The sequence below is a fragment of the Glossina fuscipes genome, unplaced genomic scaffold, assembly GCF_014805625.2.
Source record: "Glossina fuscipes isolate IAEA_lab_2018 unplaced genomic scaffold, Yale_Gfus_2 26, whole genome shotgun sequence".
NCBI lineage: Eukaryota > Metazoa > Arthropoda > Insecta > Diptera > Glossinidae > Glossina > Glossina fuscipes.
Genome location: NW_023998421.1, coordinates 6,518,801 through 6,536,933, shown reverse-complemented (window position 1 = coordinate 6,536,933; position 18,133 = coordinate 6,518,801). Strand labels below are relative to the sequence as shown.

The 18,133-nt window shown below is 33.9% G+C and overlaps 2 protein-coding genes across 2 annotated transcripts in view; one reads left to right on the top strand and one right to left on the bottom strand.

The window, feature by feature from the left end:
- LOC119635444 overlaps positions 1 to 9,519 on the top strand; it is a 158,287-nt gene extending 148,768 nt beyond the window's left edge. Inside the window, exon 12 of the mRNA XM_038030252.1 lies at positions 9,367 to 9,519. Coding sequence (XP_037886180.1) covers positions 9,367 to 9,437 — 71 coding nt within the window. The 3' untranslated portion in view covers positions 9,438 to 9,519. The remainder of the gene's footprint in view (positions 1 to 9,366) is intronic.
- A 5,068-nt stretch (positions 9,520 to 14,587) lies between these two features.
- LOC119635443 (enhancer of split M1 protein-like) lies at positions 14,588 to 17,145 on the bottom strand. The gene is made up of 3 exons (XM_038030251.1): positions 16,926 to 17,145; positions 14,777 to 14,953; positions 14,588 to 14,625 (listed from the first exon to the last, which is right to left on the bottom strand). The coding sequence occupies exons 1-3, from the start codon at positions 17,143 to 17,145 to the stop codon at positions 14,588 to 14,590; spliced, it is 435 nt and encodes a 144-aa protein (XP_037886179.1).
- Positions 17,146 to 18,133: the final 988 nt, after the last annotated feature.

The window sequence follows — 18,133 nt, the reverse complement described above, 5'->3', positions numbered from 1 at the left end:
CTAGAAGAAAACGTACAGGTTTTTGATGGTTTAACCCGCTCGATAGACAAATAAAGAACATTTAGTCTCGCAATTGTTGAAATACTTAAAAAAAATCTTAAAATGCATCGTATTTTTACCCAAAAGTTCCTAAAAGCATTTGTTTTATTTATTTATTTACTCATCTATGGCTACAATTACAGATTCAGCCATATTAAGCAACACTTTCTTTAGGCGAAAGGCCTTAACTTACACTGTCAAGATCATCAAAGCTCAGCAAATTAGTTAAATGTTCGGTTAAGATATTTTTAGGCTTAAAGTATCAAACGTAAGGTACACCTAAGTCTACGCGTTAAACCTATGACATTATAATTCAAAGAAAGTCAACCATAAACGCAAGTCACAATATACAATATTGTAAGCACTAAAGTACCAAAGACAAATACATACGGGTATGTAAAGTATTAGAGGCGAACATAGGTCTAAATAAATATGTGAAATCTTCACTTATAAGGCATGATCTAACCTACTGACATTCAAACTAGCGACCACCGACTTGGCAGTCGCGAGCATATCCATTGCACTTGCGATAGCCCAATAAAATATAATACAAACATTCGCCAATGAATTCTAGCCGATGTAAAGGATATGCACCTAATAATACGAATTATATTTCTGATATGATATGAATGATTTTTCAACATGTAGGCATGCGTCAACAAATACAAAAGAGAGTAATTGTACTAACTTCACGAGCGTCGTTGCCAACCCGGTTGTCAGCAATAGTCCGTAACTAGTCTTTTACTTTGTTTGGTGATAAATGATGGATTTTATTATTTCGAATTGGGGTTTATACGGGCCGAAATGTGATACATTGTTGAGCGAGTCGTAGAACTAATAAAATAGTATCTTGTCAGTGCGCCGAGTTTATTGTACTCTCCATAAACATATCACAGTACAAGCAAAAATTAAATATATATATAATAATTTTATGGAGTACTTACCACCAAGAGTAACTGTTAGTTCATTTATTACTTTTGCATCACCTTTCAAGAAAAAATAACTTTGAAATTACTTTGGAATTCTGAATTAACTTAGCTTATGGCTGCAAGCCAGAAAATTTTGAAAAATTTTTGAAATGGAAATTTTGTAACTGACACATGTTTAGCGGTTATAAAAAAAGGGGAAAGAATTCTAAGAACACTTCGATGGATATTTTTGATAATAAGTTGCCAAGGTGGCCTAAGGCAATTGCAGTTATATAAGTTGGTTTATATGATATGAATTTAATATATATAACCTCAATGTTGGGCGAACTGGAAAAGAGATTTGCTTTTGCCTTCGTTAATGCAGGTAAAGTCCCTCACAAAATTCCCTCTAAAAGGAAATAATTTTTCGTTATTCTCGCTGTTAATGTCACTACGATGACAACGATACTTAACATGTCAAATTAAATCGCATTGAAGGAAATTAATCCCAATTGTACGCGCACTAAACTATTAAACGTTACAAAGTGTTTATTTATTATATGATACGCACACGCCTATCGGGGAAAACAAATAAATTCAAAATTGCATGTCCATGGTCATGCACACACTTGCTCATGTATGAAAAACAATTTGTAAAATGAATTTTTATTTATTTTCATCATTATCTATATATAGACATACATACCCATATATGTGGTTATACACATTCTTCGGCAAATATTTTAGTTATTTTATAAAATAACAAATTGTTGAAACTTTATAATAAATTAAGTATCAGTGTAAACAAAAAATACTCTTTTTAGTTTATTAGAAAATGTAATCGTTATGACCATTGAAGCCTTTGTTGAATTGCAAGGTTGAGCAAAATGTTTGCTTTATTATAGATTTGTTTACAACAGGCTTTCCTTTTGCTGCATCTTTGTGCCATTAGTAGTAGGAGCCATTATCATTCTTAAAGCAAAATTCTTCTTATACATAGCTTCGCTTGTAATATAAGCCAGCTTTTCGGTCGTTCTATCGATGCACAAGCACAAAAAAAAAGTTGAGAAACAAATAAATCTTTCAAGTAAACCTTAACAGAAACGGAGAAACACTTGACAAAGTATCAGGAACCGTAATAACAACTTACGAAGTAAAGAACATTTTAAATTGAGCCAAGCAAAAAAAAAGAAGAAAATATAAAATGCTTTACGAGAACTCTTTACTAAAGTTATGCATGCTACATGTGCTATACACATATCCAACATGATGTACATAAAGAAAAAGCTTATTTGTTTTTTGTACATTACTAATGCTACTAACTCGCACACACAAGCTTTTCCACTATACAAAAAACTCTTATACAAATTGCATGCAAAAGCATGAAATATATTTTTGGGTTTATATGTACTTATGTATGTATGGGTTTCACTTAAACTTAGTGTATGTGTGTGTGGTCGTATTTTACAAAATTCTAATAAAAGTCGTTTTTATACATACACACATTTACCAATGTAACTACAAAAAGTATATACGCAGTTAGACAATCATGTATGCGTTTTGCAAAAATTGAAAAAAGTTTGACAGCCGATCACAAATTGCATTTTAAGAAATGCAGAGATTTTCCTGAATCACGTCTCCCACTTAAGCTCAACTTCGAAAGGTTCTTCGTTCGAAGGCTGTGTCGTTTTCAAGTCGCAAATCCAATTCGTCGGATAGACAAAGGACCCTTCACGCATCTCAGTTCAGCTTCTTGGCTTACAAACTACGTGTGTGTTTTTATAAAGAACAGAAAGTTGCGAAAGTCGTAAAAGAAATGTTTAGAAACATTCAAGTGGGTGGAAGTGCTTTACCGCAACGGCCGTGTCCTCCTGACATTGCTCGTTCTGATAATCGATTCCTCCGATGGATGCAACACGATTCGGCAAGTCATGGTTTGACTTCTTTTTTTCGCCGAAAATGACCAGATAGTTTCCGAACTGGTATTCGAAAATTTCTTGAAAGGTGTCAAAAGCTACTAGCCAGCGACAGACAATGTGAAATTAATCCTTCTTTAGAAACACATTTTCTCCATCATAACATACGTTGGGCATTGTAAACTTAACGATTCCCTTTAATTTCTTAAAACACCTTCACGTTATTCTCTGTTGAATAGTTTAAAGCTAATGATAAGGATGTATGGGTGTACATGTAGAGAGGTCACTGCTTGGGAGTCGTGATAGTCTTTTAGCGTCAGTTCAACTTCAGGCCCGCTTCCCCATTGAATTTTACATATATATGCGAATATGCGCGACATATATATGCGAATGATCACCGACAATCTTACACATAATTGAAATGTTTCTATCATTCCATTTCATAACATATCGTTCATTAAAATCGTAGGATGTCATCGAAATATAAGATGACTATTGACAAATTCATATGATTTTTAGATGGCAACCACTTTCAAAGAAAACGTTTGAAAATTTCCTAACAATCCATTCGTTAGTTTGCAAGTTACATTTATTTTACTGGCGACCTGTATATGTCGACCTACGAACTTATTGAGTGATATGTTGAAAATATATTTTCTTAAAGAATATTGTTCGAAAATATTGAAAATCTTTTTTTTTTTTTTTGATATGTTTCTTACGATGTTCACAAGGTCTTATGGTTATGCGTACCCTTTTCCTAGCTACGCGTATACTGTTAATTCATGCATACGTACTACATTCGAATAGCTAGCTATTCAGACAGGAAAATGCAAACAGTTTTTTTCTTCTTTCTATAAATAGGTTGCTTAAAAAGTAATCAAGTCAAATGAAATCACATATGCACAACTTTTGTGTGCAATAAACTTCTGTCATTTCCCGCTAACAAAGTTGCTTAAATCCTCGCGGGAGTGTGGCGCGACCAAATAGAAGGGGACGAGATTTGTTGCAATTGCGTATCTCAGTGAACGTCACTTCATTTTTGATAAATCTTTCAGCATATATCCAATATACCATTCTAAGCGTGGCTTATGTGAAGCGTTTTAATCTTTATTCTAAAACGAAGGAAATACAGTCACTCAAGTCTATAGCTAATTATGTACGCTCTCGCAGTACGCAGTGCACAGTGCTTATGTCTTAGTAAGAAAAAGAAAATATTTTCTTAAGCTCTAAACACGATGAACGCATTTGCATCGTGCATCATGCACTCAGATGTCAAAATATAATCTAATTCAATGTGTTTTTATGTGGCTGAAGCTTTCATGGTGCACAAAAGACTATTCTGCATTAAACGCTATGCAATAGGCCATGCAATGCTTTTGCTTAACACTTTACACGTGCGCTAGCTTCAAATGCCAGGCATCATGTTATGTTTCACGTCTGATTAACAGCAACTGCCATATAGGGAAACCATTACCGTCTTTTAACACCTTCCCGCCGGTTGCCGTCCATATGCATCAGCCACTTGGTGTTTCCCGGCGGCTACGGCCGTCTATGTACGGCAGCCATTTTTTTTACGGAGGCTGATTCGGCTAATGTCTGGTAAAGTATGATGCCGGTCCGTTGTCACAGAAGGGGTGAAAGTGTAAAATGTACGATGTAATAATTTTTTTAAATTATTTTATAAAATAAATTTTGCAATCGTATGTATGGCGTGTTTTATTTAAAATTTCTTAACCAATGCATTTATATTACTTTCATTAAAGCTAAACTAAGATAAGAAGCAAGCAATGTTTCTTTTATTTCTACTTAAAGCAAAGCTTCAAAAATATATTCTATCCAATATAGAAGGAAATCTTTCACTTCCAATTTCTAGTAGAGAAAATTGTTTTTTAAATTTTATATAAGATGCATGTACGTAAGAAAGAAAAAAACACTGCCAAGTAAATATGTGTTAGGAGTTGAAAAATAATGTCTATAAAAAAAGAATAAAAAAAAAAAAGAAATAAATAATTCACATACATGAAAATTTTTATGAAAAATGTGAACAAATTGCATATGTAGTTCATGATAATCAACATTTTTCTTTCAAGTGACTTGCTGAGAAGAGCAACAAAGTAAAAGAAACCCTAACATATGTTCATCTGTGTTATATACGCATGTCGTTAAGTATATAACAATGTTCATTTGTCAGAGAGTAACGTTATTTTCTATACGTATAACATTTATTTAATATATTAAAATTTGTAATATATTTGAAAATAGATTTACAGAAATATTTACGAGAAATTTTAATGTAAAAAAAGTCTGTTTTGAGGAAACTCTAAAACATCGCAAGGCTACTAGTAACCATCACATAAGAAATAGTTTCAATATTCTTTGAAGTAAGAACCGTTAGAAAGGGAGAGTACTAGATTTTATCGATTGTTTTTCTTCTATTATCTCTTCCCGTTAGGCTTAGTGCTACCAATTTCATATCAATTGTCACACTTGGTAGATGAAGAGGTCCTGACGCATTATAGCTAAGAGAGGAGAACAACAGATTAAATATATTTGCATTGTTGAGCAGACTTCAATGTCGCGATATATGGAGAACCCAGAAGAACGGACCTATTATTAAATGCAACTTCTAGTCTTTTTAACTTTAAGCTCTTAGAAAATTGAAGATTATTAGAAAAAGAAGAAGACGAAGTCTAATGTGAAACATAAGCTTAAGCTACACTATGAAAGTTGGCGCTAAGAATTCAAATTTCTATTTACGCAATACCATACCAAAGTTTTCAACCCAAGTAAGATATCACTTTCTTTTACACGATCCGCTTCGATCTAATCAGTCTAACGGTTCTCTAACATATCGGTAACTTTTTTAGAGAAAGATTTGTCAAAATCATCAAATTGCACAATGATCTCATCTCTGGATACAAGTCGTTTTCCCTACGTAATGGTTAATTAAGAAGATTAATCGAGCAGCAAATCGAGTTTCCGTTGATGGAATTTTTAGGTGCTTTTTTGCACTAGGGACAAACGTGGGCAGCCAGCGGAGTGCTTTCTGACGTCTAAGGCTTAATTCGATATGTAACAAACACATTCTTCGCACACATCTAACCTAAGTTCAGCGAACGCTCAACCCCATGTGGTGGAGTTGAGCGATATGTTCCTCACTTGATTTTTCCAAATTTTTATTATATTTTTTAGAAATTCCAAATGAGTCCACAGCAAAAAAAATTTAAGTTTGTAGAAATTATTTAAACACATTCTAACGTCAGAGTGTAGGGACTATTACTGGCTGCCACGGTCTACCTCTGACGTTACGAAATGAAAAGTAAGAAAATAATAAAACAAAAAAGCAACGTTCATCTAATGTATGTCAGGTGTTCGTCCCTTAAACACTCTGTTGATTGGTCATGCTCTGTAGAACGTCTGTACAATCTATAATCCGTTCCTTTCCCGTGAACCTATTTTCAAGTCTCCGTTCCTTACTAAAACCATTACAGGGCTGTCGTCCTTCTTTCATAATCATTAAATAATAATACGCAAAAGCGTTATACACGGCTATTGCCCACCATTGAATACTATACAGCACGTTACAGTTATTTATATAAGTGAAAAGGTATCCGATTAGAAGCACTCTTCTTCGTCCTTGAACCAAATGCGTCAGTGTACCAACTTCCATCAAAATGTCCCAACAATTGCTGTCTCTAAGTAGAATACGAAACAGCTAACATCGATTCATAAGGAGGTTCGCCTTCCTGCTTTGTAAAGGAGAGGCCATTTGCTGGCGTATACGTCTGTCTGGTGATTGAATGGGAAAAAAACAAACGAACACTTATTCTGTGCGCTGTAGTATATACATACCGTATCATACATTATTGATTCTGTTTGTACATATGTTTATATCATATGCTAGAAATCATTTAATGAAATTAATTTGTAAATGTATATCATAATTTCGGACACACAAATCATGCTAATAGAATTCCCTATTTATATTTTACCATTTTATAAATTACAAATAAATATATTGCTTAGAAACTATGTATGCGCCGGATCTAGACACTCTGCATCTTCCTTATCTACCTGCCAGCTTATTTGTATTTAATTTGAAAGTAAGCAGCATTTGATTTTTTACACATAGTGAATAAGCAGGGCGTAACCGTATGTATGAATAAAGTCTGTTTTAACTTCAATGTTACTAGAACGTCTCTCTCTCTCTCTCTCTCTCTCTCTCTCTCTCTCTCTCTCTCTCTTTCTCTTTCTCTCTTTCTCTCTCTCCTTTTCAAACGCGTAATCGTTCAAGTTTTATGCCAAAACAAATGAAGTTTTCTCACTTGTTTAAAATTAATTTTACCAGAGCACCGTGGCGTATGAGTGAAGAATGTATTGTAGAACATAAATGTTTAAAAAAAAAAAAAGAAAAGAAAATTCCCTCGATGCACTTTAAATTAAATTTTACCAACCATAAAAGCATAACAATTTATGAAACAAATGAGAGAAAACGTACGATGATGTCGTTTAAAAAAAAACATTTGCGATTATTTTATAACTGTTAGAATGAGGGCGAAAGCGAATGGGAAAAGCTCAAGTAGTTTTTTAACAAATTTACTAAAAGTTATGGAAACTTTATGGAACGGTGGATATATTGTATATCCAGCTATATATATACATAGCTGGGGTGTATAGCATACAGCATTTGACCAAGAATTAACAAGAAGAAAGCGAATGGATGCACTAACTAAATAGTGTTGGTAACAATTTCCATAGTATGTATTTAATAATACAATAGCAGCAGTAACAAAAATAGTCAAAGTCTCATTTAGTAGTCCGTTGGGGAACACACACTTCAAAGTGCAATGCATTCAATGAAATATATGTGCATTGCACATTGGCGTTGAGATTGCGTGCATGCTTATTGTAAAGTTGAATGTGTACGTAGGTACGGAATCGTTGGTTCGTTGAGTATTTTGTAAAACAAAAAAAAAACAAAAACAAAAACCAATTCACGGAGCTCTCTTTCTAAAAGCACCAAAGTATAATGCAGTCATTTTTGTATAACTATACCCCTAAGGTAACTTATACGATTCGAACGTTTGCAAGAGTACGGCACACATATTAAACATTTACATATATATATATAAATGAACGTTTGCATTTCGGTATGCATTTTGAGGTTTGGCTATAGGTTTTTATTGGTTAACTGGTAGGTTAGTTAGTTAAGAATTTAAGCGTCGTTAGGGTCTACAACGAAACGATCATCATCATCACTTTCGCGTGGTATTGCCTTTGGATAAAATTGCATGATAACCTATAATATATATATAGTTCTTTATTCACAGAGAACACAATTAAAGCTATTATAAGTGCAAGCATATATTGTATTATTTGGTTTGGTTTGGATACACCACAAAGGAATTTCACTTGTTTGCAGGCAGACATAATTGCATGTATGTGTGCATGCGCACACGCATGTACCATTATGTTACATCGGCTATAATGAACTTTCAGTAAAACCACAGCGGTATTTTCTAACAATTAACACACTGCCGTTTACTCGCATTTCATTGTAGCGGTTTCGAAATGGATTCGTAGACAAACCTATTCACTTTCTCATCATAGGCTGTCTATAAAGTATTTAGACCTTCAAGGTTTAAACAAATTGTTGCCTATACACATTCATGCATCCACTTATTCAGACGTTCGGATATTCGTATATTTATATATATAAATAATATATTGATATGTACATATATTTACACATTTATACACTCACACATTCATATAATCATGTATACTTATGTTCAAACGAACATATATTCGTATATACGTTCGGGTCATGTCTTCTCAAATTGTTTCTGGTTCCGACAATTTCTATTGCATAGCAAATCATAAGCTGCAGAATTACTCACCGTCCGGACTTTGTGAGGTTTTACAAGCTACGCTCTTTCTCTCGCATTGCTATGGAAGATATCGAACGCTATCAACCCCTTCAGCTATCAATCCCTTCACTTCGCTGTCAGGTCATGTGGCATCCGAACGGGTAGGTGCTGTTTGCATTGCTATTGATGATCGCTCCTTAACCCGGTCATGACACCAAGCCGTACCAATCCGTTGCGCTTACTTAACTTTTCCCGACTTCCAAGTCAATTTTTTTTTTGCAATTTGTCTCGATCTGCGAAAATTATCTTAAAGACGGGCCCCTATGGCTATGGTCTTTAACAATGCTTGTAAACAGCATAGAAGATTGTACAACAAGTGCATCTTCGCCCAAATAGAAGCGTTGTCTTGCGTAAAGCTCATGCACCCATCGTCTGTCTCAACGCAATATCTTTCACTAAGTGATCTGGAGGATACAAAAAATAACTTGACCATGTATGACTTGCTTATTAACTTAACATTTTCGTCGAAAGCAAAGCAAGCTCAATACTTTCCAAGTATAAAATTTTATAGTATTTTGCAAAATAAAATGTTTAATAATCTAATTTTTCTTTTTATCCGTTTCTTCGTTGCAGATTTAATGATGGCTTCCTTTGACTGCGAAGAACCAAACAATGCTGAAAAATTGATGTATGATTTAAATTAATAAATAAATGACACATTTGTACGCACATGTTAATTTATGTTACATTTAATGAATTTAATTTAATGAATGCATATATTCATTAATTTACACTCGCTTCTTGTTTTTTTTTTTTTTATTTTTTTTTATTTCAATATTTACTTTTTGTTTATATGTAAAAATTGTCGTCTTTTGTTTTAATAGTCATATAAATTTCAATAATAATTATAATAATAATATATTTTTAAATGTAAATGTAAAATAAGTTAATTAAATGCGTATTAAGTCCTTGGATTAAAATCATTTTACTTTTCTTTTTTTTTATACGATATATGTATTTACCCTTTTTTCATATGACGCATATATTAACCGCTTTTTTTTTTTTTTTTGTATTTATAAACAATATTCATAATTAATTTATAATTATTGAAAAAAAAAAAGAAACACTCGCGTTACGTGTAAATAATAAGTCTACAGTTAGTTAAGTGTGAAAAAATTAATTATAGATAAAAAGTTTAAGCAAAATATTTGTAATTAAATGCAAAAAAAAAAAAGCAAAAAAGGAAAAAAACCGCAAACAATTAATAGAGTTTGTGTAAAATGCAACTTTCCCGTTTTATTACTGCAGTAATTTAATTGTCTTCAACTCTGTCGATCTATTTATGCGCGTCTGTCGGTGCACACTATATTGTAAAGTAAGAAGGAATAAGTATACAGAGCTGAACACTCGATATTCGCACTCTTAAAACAAGTTCATGTAGGTTGTCACAAACCTTACGCAAAAAGAGTAACACTTACGGGAAACATTGGTTTATATTTAAATAATTAAGAACACTACAGCGGGATACGGTCCGACACCGCTTCGTTTCGTACAACCTCATTATAAAATGAGGTTTTATATAAGAAGTGGTATAAAAAATGACCCGATCCGAACCCTTTTCAATAACGTTTGGCCTTGGTTCAAAAAAAATCCGTTGTACTGAATCTCATCAAAAGATTTGGTAAAACAAGATGGATATATGGGCAGAAAAGGATTCTGAATCGGTATGATAAACAGTGGGTCTATCTCAAGTCCTTCTACGTCCGCTTAAACTCAGCAAGCCCCTGTGTGTAGAGTATAAAAATTGTAGATTTTTTGTGATTCATAAAGTTTACAGTGATCCGATAAATAGACTCCCAAATTTTGCTACCGCCTGCCTACTATCACTTCGCGTCTTCACGTCTTCACGTCCTAACCTATCCAAGAAACTCTTATCAGAAAGCTTTAGTGTTTGAAACAATAGAACTTTCTAAGCAAGAAGACTGCTCTACAGTGTAGAGCTTCTCGAAGTGTCGAACTCTTGATTACGATAGCGAATTGACGACCTTGAACTGTTAGCAGTTTTTTTTGAAGAACTGCTTCGATGTTTTACATTAAAGGACGACTACCAAGTGTCCAGATCAAGATGATTACAGTGCATTCTGTATAAATTCCTTTTAGTTAATTTCTTCACAGTTAATGCAGTTGCGATAATTTACGCGGATTTTGGAATACCCTGCAGCTTCAGTTGAAAATCAAATGGAATTAGCTCACAATAGCGTAAAGAATTTTGCGCTAGATTACGAAAAACTTCAAATTGAAGACCAGATATTTTTTAGCTCGTATTGAAATTAATCCTAAGCGGACGTCTGAGTAATGTCTGTGCTAACTATTCTCTTAACCGTAAAAATAAAGTTATTGGCTTTAAAATTTGCAAAAATATTGAGAGTTGGTGCACACCCGTTGGTACTGAAAATAATTAATATCGGACAAAGCGTCCGCCAACAGTGCAACATAAACTGAGAACATCTTTGAGTTCAAAAGCAAAAAAATTTCGTTTTTTTGCTCAATACTCTTATTCGAAAACAATAAAAAATTGCCCTATACGGTCCAAACTTAATACATTTGATTTTTATGTCAAATTACAATTATGAACCATCTTTCATTACGAACCATGAAAAAGTAAGCTCTTTTGCCGTCTAAATGAGAGAGGTCGGAAATGTCGCCCGATCCAATTAATTTTCAATAGGATTTCATCAAAATATCTCAAAAATTGCGGCCTGAATACAAGAATCCAAAACGGACAGATGGACACACCGGCAGGCAAGTGCTTTTGAATCCGATCGGTGTAAGAAAAACAATTTTTCCAAATGGTACCTATACACACACAAACTTATCATGCTCTTGCACCGCAAGTGTTGTACCGTATAAATATCAAAGGTAATTATGAAAAAAGTCGCAATTTCATTGAATGGTTGAGTTTACCGCAACGTTTTTCTGGCCGATAGTGCAGGATAGCTTTTATTTGTTTGCTTACCCGCTGAAAGACAACATAAAAGTGCATCGTAAGAAACAACGAAAAAAAAAAAACAGCAAAAAGGATACATAAACACGCAGGCAACAGGGCAAACAACATACGTTATTTAAGCGTAACTGTGGAAGCAACCTGAAGCATAAATTTTTTGTTCGTTAAATGGCCTTAATTTTTTTTCTTTGTTTCCTATTTACTATTCATCGTATGTTTATGCGTAAACAGAACTATAAATTTGTAGATTGAAATTAACTACTTAATGGTTTGAATAGAATATAAACGATTGCGCTTTTAAGCGAAATGATTTGACGAAATTACTGAAATCGCCCTTAGCGTAAACATAGTTCTAGCGATTAAACTCGAAAGGTCTTATGCGATGTACTTTTGCACCTTGTACATATTTATGATTATTGGCTGAGAGAAGGTCGTGAGATGATCGTGAGTTGGGCGCTGCAGTGTCACTCTACAGTCAGTGCATGAATCCAAGTATTTTTTGGGGCATGTATGCAGATGACATTAAAAGTTATCAACGTCAAAGTTCCAAGGGATCGAAACAACTGCCGTAAATAAATCACTTATAACGCAAATTAGGCAAAGACATCATCATTGAAGACTAAGAAAATATTTAGCAAAAAGATTTTTAGTTAACTTATTCCCAGTACTTTCTTTTCGTTTTATCACCATAAAAACAGTAACAGGAAGTTTAGAAAACTATATAAAATAAAAAATATATATATATTCAGAATACAATTAAAATAAAGTGTAGGATAAGGAATACATTGTAAAACTACTAAGAAAAATAAGTGGAGATTTGAATGTAATTTATTTCCTTACAGAAAAAAAAAACAATTAATAATTGTGTTATAGTTAAAAAAAAAAAAAAAAAACGCTGAAAGCAAAATACACTAAATATTATAACTTTGTAAAAAAAACAGAAATTTTGATATAATTTAATAAAATGTGACTTTAAAAAAAAAATATATATATATTTTCACTTTGCTTTTTATGAAAGATGAGACCAAACATTTAGAAACAAGAGACGTTGCATGCACGACTTGACTGAAAAATCTCCAATCTAACAATTTTTGCCCTTCAATTTATTTTTGTTCCTCAACGCTTATGCCTTACACCACTTATGGCGCAGGGTATATTAAATGTGTGCCGATGTATGGAACGCCAAAGACAGACTGACAGACTTCTGTTATGCCGATCGATTCGAAACAATTTTTTGAATCGATTTAAAATTGTCCGTCCGTCCGTCTGGTTATCTGAAATATGTCAATTAATTTTTATGTTTAGCCCACATGTCGCAATTTTTAAGACATTTTAACAAAGCGTGACAGGTTGTTTTTCAAGAGCAAACCCTATTTAAAATAATTTGGATCGGACCACGTTTTCAACCACTCCCCACCTTATTTTAAAAAATTCGTTGCAATTTTGAAAATTTCTCCACAAAAATAGCTAAGTAATAGTATATCAGGATGAAAAATATGGATCGAGTAGAGCCGCTCGTTGAACCTTCACATGACAACAAATCTCTCGTTTTTATATGCCTTTGTAAAAATTGACCTATAATGGTAGTCTGCCATCGAAATTAACTGAAAAGGTTTATTTTATGAACCTCACCCTATATAAAGGTTCCCATGAAAAGTTCATATCTTATGAAAAATAATGGATTGTGGCAGTAGGTTGATAAACACTCTATCAAAAACTCTATCAAATTCGATCCAAGTAGATCGATATTTTGGAAAATTGTTTCAAACGGTCACTTCACCTAAAACTTAATTATACCAAAAGCGAAAATCATGGATCACATTTTGTGCAAAGCATCCCATAGAGCAATTACATGACGAGATACTTTTATTTGTAGTTTCTTATGACGAAAAGATGTGAAGAATATTGAATTGCTCAACAAGAAAGTTAAGTTTGCTTCATTTGGTCCCAAGTGTTCAGCAAAATGGGTTTACGTGAAAACAAATTACAACGAGACTGAATGAATAATTATATTAGACGAAACGGTGTATGCTATTTAGCGGTCGGTCTTGCTTGGGCAGTAACATTTTCTCTTCTTACTTAACTTTCCGCAAAAGCCTTCTTTCTCCTTTCCCTTTTTTCTCCTTTTCTCCGTAGCACCCTTTCAGGATTCGCGGGCAAGCAGGAGTCGCTGACAGGCAGATCGTTGCTACAACAATTAGAACTCCAACCCATGCAATTGCACCATTCTAACCGATGATACGAAGTATTTCCTCCAAAAAGAACAAGCACTGCACCCAAAGTGCGTTCACCTTGCTCACGCAATAATCTTGTTTTGATCCTACACGTAGTTGTAAGTTATTTTCATTATTATAAAGGCTAAAATTTTGGTAAGTAGCTGTCCACGCAGACACAAACATACCCCTCAGAATTTATGGACACATGTTTTTTACTTCCTAACCTCATTAAGAGGTCGAAAATTTTCAGACATTTTTTTGTTGAAATTTTCCCCAAATCATAGTTAATAATTCCCCAAGTAGATATAAGGAATAAATCATATATACATAGCTGGCCATCTGACGAAAATATTGTTAATACTTCAGAGAAACATGTCTATTCTCAAGACCTCCGTTTGCACTGTGACAGCAGAATAACATTAAAAATAGGGCAAAAATCGGTTAATAGATTCGCTAATATCTGTTCATAGATTTCTTTAATTATTTGTGATAATTTTCAAGTATATTTTCTCGTCTCTTCTATAGGTTAAAGTCGCGAGCCATACAAAATGCAATGTTTTCTTATTTTATTATTATTTTATTATGTATTGTGTTAAAACGAAAATAAAATCGTTTAATATTAACATAAAGTGTCTTAAAGGCCACACTTCTCACCTGGTACAGTAAGCCATTCTGGAATAGGATGCAAAGCGAAAAATATTGTATTTAACAATTAATAAGATATTAAATGGAAATGTTTTGAGAAAAATCGAAAGAGTAAAAACATGCAATCTGTGGGTGTGCGTAGAAACAATTCATATATATGTATGCAAATATTACTTACTGTCGCTGGCTAAGCAATTTTCGATGCCAAGAACACATTGGTTGCCAAAAATCTCGAAATTTTTACCATCACTGGCACAAACTGGATTGTAAACGAAAGTGCAAACACGCATACAACCATCACGTAACGCGGTATCCACGTCCGCAAAGCAAAGCAACATTTGCGTAGGTTTCCAAGCTAGCATCAAATTGAAAAAGAAATGAAACGCAAATGTACAGCAATGTGATATTAAGAGTTTTTCTTGGCATTTACGTTCGATAAATCATAAATTTTTTCCATTTATTTTCTTCTCTTCTTTTTTTTGTTTTTTTTTTTTTTTTTTTTTGGTATAAAACTGGTCTTGATGTCATTCGAATTGGTTGAATTGAATCATTGGCTTATCGGGAATTGAGGAAGAATCTCGAATAAATTGCAATTGGGTTTCAAACGAAAGTCGTATTTCATTGGGACAAGCAACTGGACTTTATCACTTTCAAATATTATTCCTGATATAATGAAGGCAGCATTGCTTAGCTAATTATACCGCAAAAATCATATAATAGATTGGCGGGAAAGTTACGCATTATTGTAATGCCTATAACTAACTTTACTTGTCAGGTCAAGGGAATCAGGTGGAATGCCTGGTGCGAGCTCTTATTATTTGGACTACCACTTGAAGACTAGTTTCCACTCCCTTCATCAGTTAATGGCAAAGCAGAGAATGAATAAAGTACAGTCGACAAAATGCCTTTAAGACGTTGCATTTGACAAGAATTCCGTAAACAGAGGAACTCATCGATTGCTACCAAAAACTGGGGAAATCAAGTTGCAAATCCTTGGATCTATCAGAAAAGGTTTATCAAATTTTGTTTCGAAGATTCCACAGCCGCAAAGAAGATTGCCGAGCTGGTCCATGGGGGCAGTAACCCACATCTAACTGCTTTGCAATAGCAAAGCAACTCGTCATGCTATGTACGGACGCTGAGCAACCCAACAAACATCTTCAAAGTCAAATTTTCAAACAAAAGCACTTTTCCACCAAACTAATATAACACTACAGTAGGTTCGTAGGATGATAGTCAAGCAAATTACGTCAAAATTTGATGAATTCCAACAATTAGGTTAGGTCTAGTTCTAGTGAAGCTACTTTTCCAATTTTCAAAACAATGGCAAAACCTGAGGTTCGTATGTCGATAAACCGATAGCTTTAATGAAAGAAAAAATATCCTTCAAGCAAACCATTGGCTTGAAGGATTGCTCTACCAAGGCAAGTGGTAGAGAATTGCTTCGGCGGCAAAGCTAAACGCTCGGTTGTCCGAACTCGCCAGGTTTTCCAGTAAACACAACAAAAGTGCACAAAATCAGTTTGGAAGACGAAAAAGTGAAGGTGCAGGCCATGTATTTACTATTTTGCGTAAGCATTTTCACCCAAAAGCAACAAATTAATGGAGCTGTGGGGGTGAAATAAAAATCATATATACATGGGATAAGGTAGGAGAGATGAAACGTGTATTCGTCATTATACTCCAAAATCAAATCGATCGTTAGCCAAGTAGACAGCAACCCGTGAAAGCCATTCAAAGCCACCAGTAACTCTAAAGTCGGCTAAGAACGTTATGGCGCCCGTAGTTTGAGATTCGCTTGGTATAATATTCATCGACTCGCTTGAAAAGGACCAAACAACCAATAATGAATAACATACGGCGTTATTAGTACGTTTGATTCACGAAACTGCAAAAAATACGGCTCTCGATCCTACGAACTTATTGAGTAAAGTGTTACATATAGTTGGTTGGCACGTAAACCCCATTAAGTGCATAGGAATTCAAAAGCACTTCGTCTGTTTCACTTGTCAACCGGGGTTTCACTTGTGAACCACCTTAGTTATGTAAGCCTTTTTATGGAAAAATTTTTAATCTGAACTTAATTGATTTTCGTTTTCAAATTGCCTTTGAGCAGCAAACATAATTAAGCTGTTTAGCAAGAACTCGTTATCTTTAACTAATGTCTCCTATTACTGTTATGTTGCAAGCGTTTCACGAATCTCTCTTTCCCTATTCCTTTCTGACAATCAGCGTGTTACGCGTAACGAAAAAACAAAAAGTTTTCTATTACAACACCAAACAATGAAAATTAAATCAGATAATAAATTTTGACTGCATTAACATACCTTTACCGGAACGACAACTGTCGTAATCCATGAGACATTGATTATGAAAATACTTATGATTTTTAAATGTGTCATCCACCGCACATATAGGATCTAAAATACGCGGGCAGCCGGGTGCACAAGGTTCGTTAGGCTTGTCGACAGTAGCATTAAAAGGCCCCGCCTTCACTAGCACCAAAAAACCGATAGTTAAAATAAGAAAATTTTCGATTGCTAGCATATTGAGAGAGCGTTTCATGAAAAAGTTGCTTCTTTCGTTTTAACCAACGTTTTTAATTTAATGTTAATTGCTTGATAAACCGTCAAAGCTTTTATAGTCCCTTTAAGCTATGTATGCTGTAAGCAGGCATCAGCAGCGAAACAAAGTAAAAACACAAAATGTCAATGACCCTTATTACCCGGTACATACTTTTATCTTGACCTTGCACCTTGTGACTGCACATACACACATACACGCACAGACACACGTGCGCACATCTTTTAAATGCACTTGCATAAAGTGAAATATTCAGCCATAAGCGACATGACGATGATATCGATGATACGCATGTTGTTTATTTCCGCTTATCTTGACACTTTAAGCGTAAAATTTTGATAACATTTTCATGCAGTACACAAGAGCACAATAGCAACAATCAACTAAATGCTGGTTAATTGCACGAAAGAGAGTTTATCTTAATTATTAAAATATATATATATATATATATATATATATATATATATGCATGTATATAATGTAAAACCATTATCTATAATGTTCGCACACTTGACTGTTACGTACTTATACACTTCAGCCTTAATTATAACCAAAACTATTAGTAAACAGGACTGTTTGTGACAAAATTTTAATTGGATTTCTCTCCCTCTCTCTCTCTCTCTCTTTCCCTCTACAATACATTAGAAAATCCACCGGCATGTATCTGAGACATTGATTAGAGACAATTCATTAAAGATAATCAAAACGTATGCAACCTATACATCATCTCAGATAACCTCAACTCGGTTAAGCCGAGAAAATTCACTTAATTAAAACAAATAGGAAAATTGCATACGCCCTGGGGCATAATCTTTAAATGCTGACAAATACAAAGAAATCGAAATATAAAATTACAAAGTCTGATGTTAGTGGGCAGCATAAGCCATGGAGAAAGTGTCACATTAACGCTTTGCACAGAGCTAGAAACAAGATAAGAAACTTTAAGCCAAGA

Coding starts and splice junctions, on each gene's coding strand:
- LOC119635443 (XM_038030251.1), bottom strand. CDS start 17,145: ATGCTAGCAATCGAAAATTTTCTTATTTTAACTATCGGTTTTTTGGTG. Junction 14,954..16,925: donor CAGTTGTCGTTCCGGTAAAG/GTATGTTAATGC, acceptor ATTTGATGCTAG/CTTGGAAACCTACGCAAATG. Junction 14,626..14,776: donor AAATTGCTTAGCCAGCGACA/GTAAGTAATATT, acceptor ATCCTATTCCAG/AATGGCTTACTGTACCAGGT.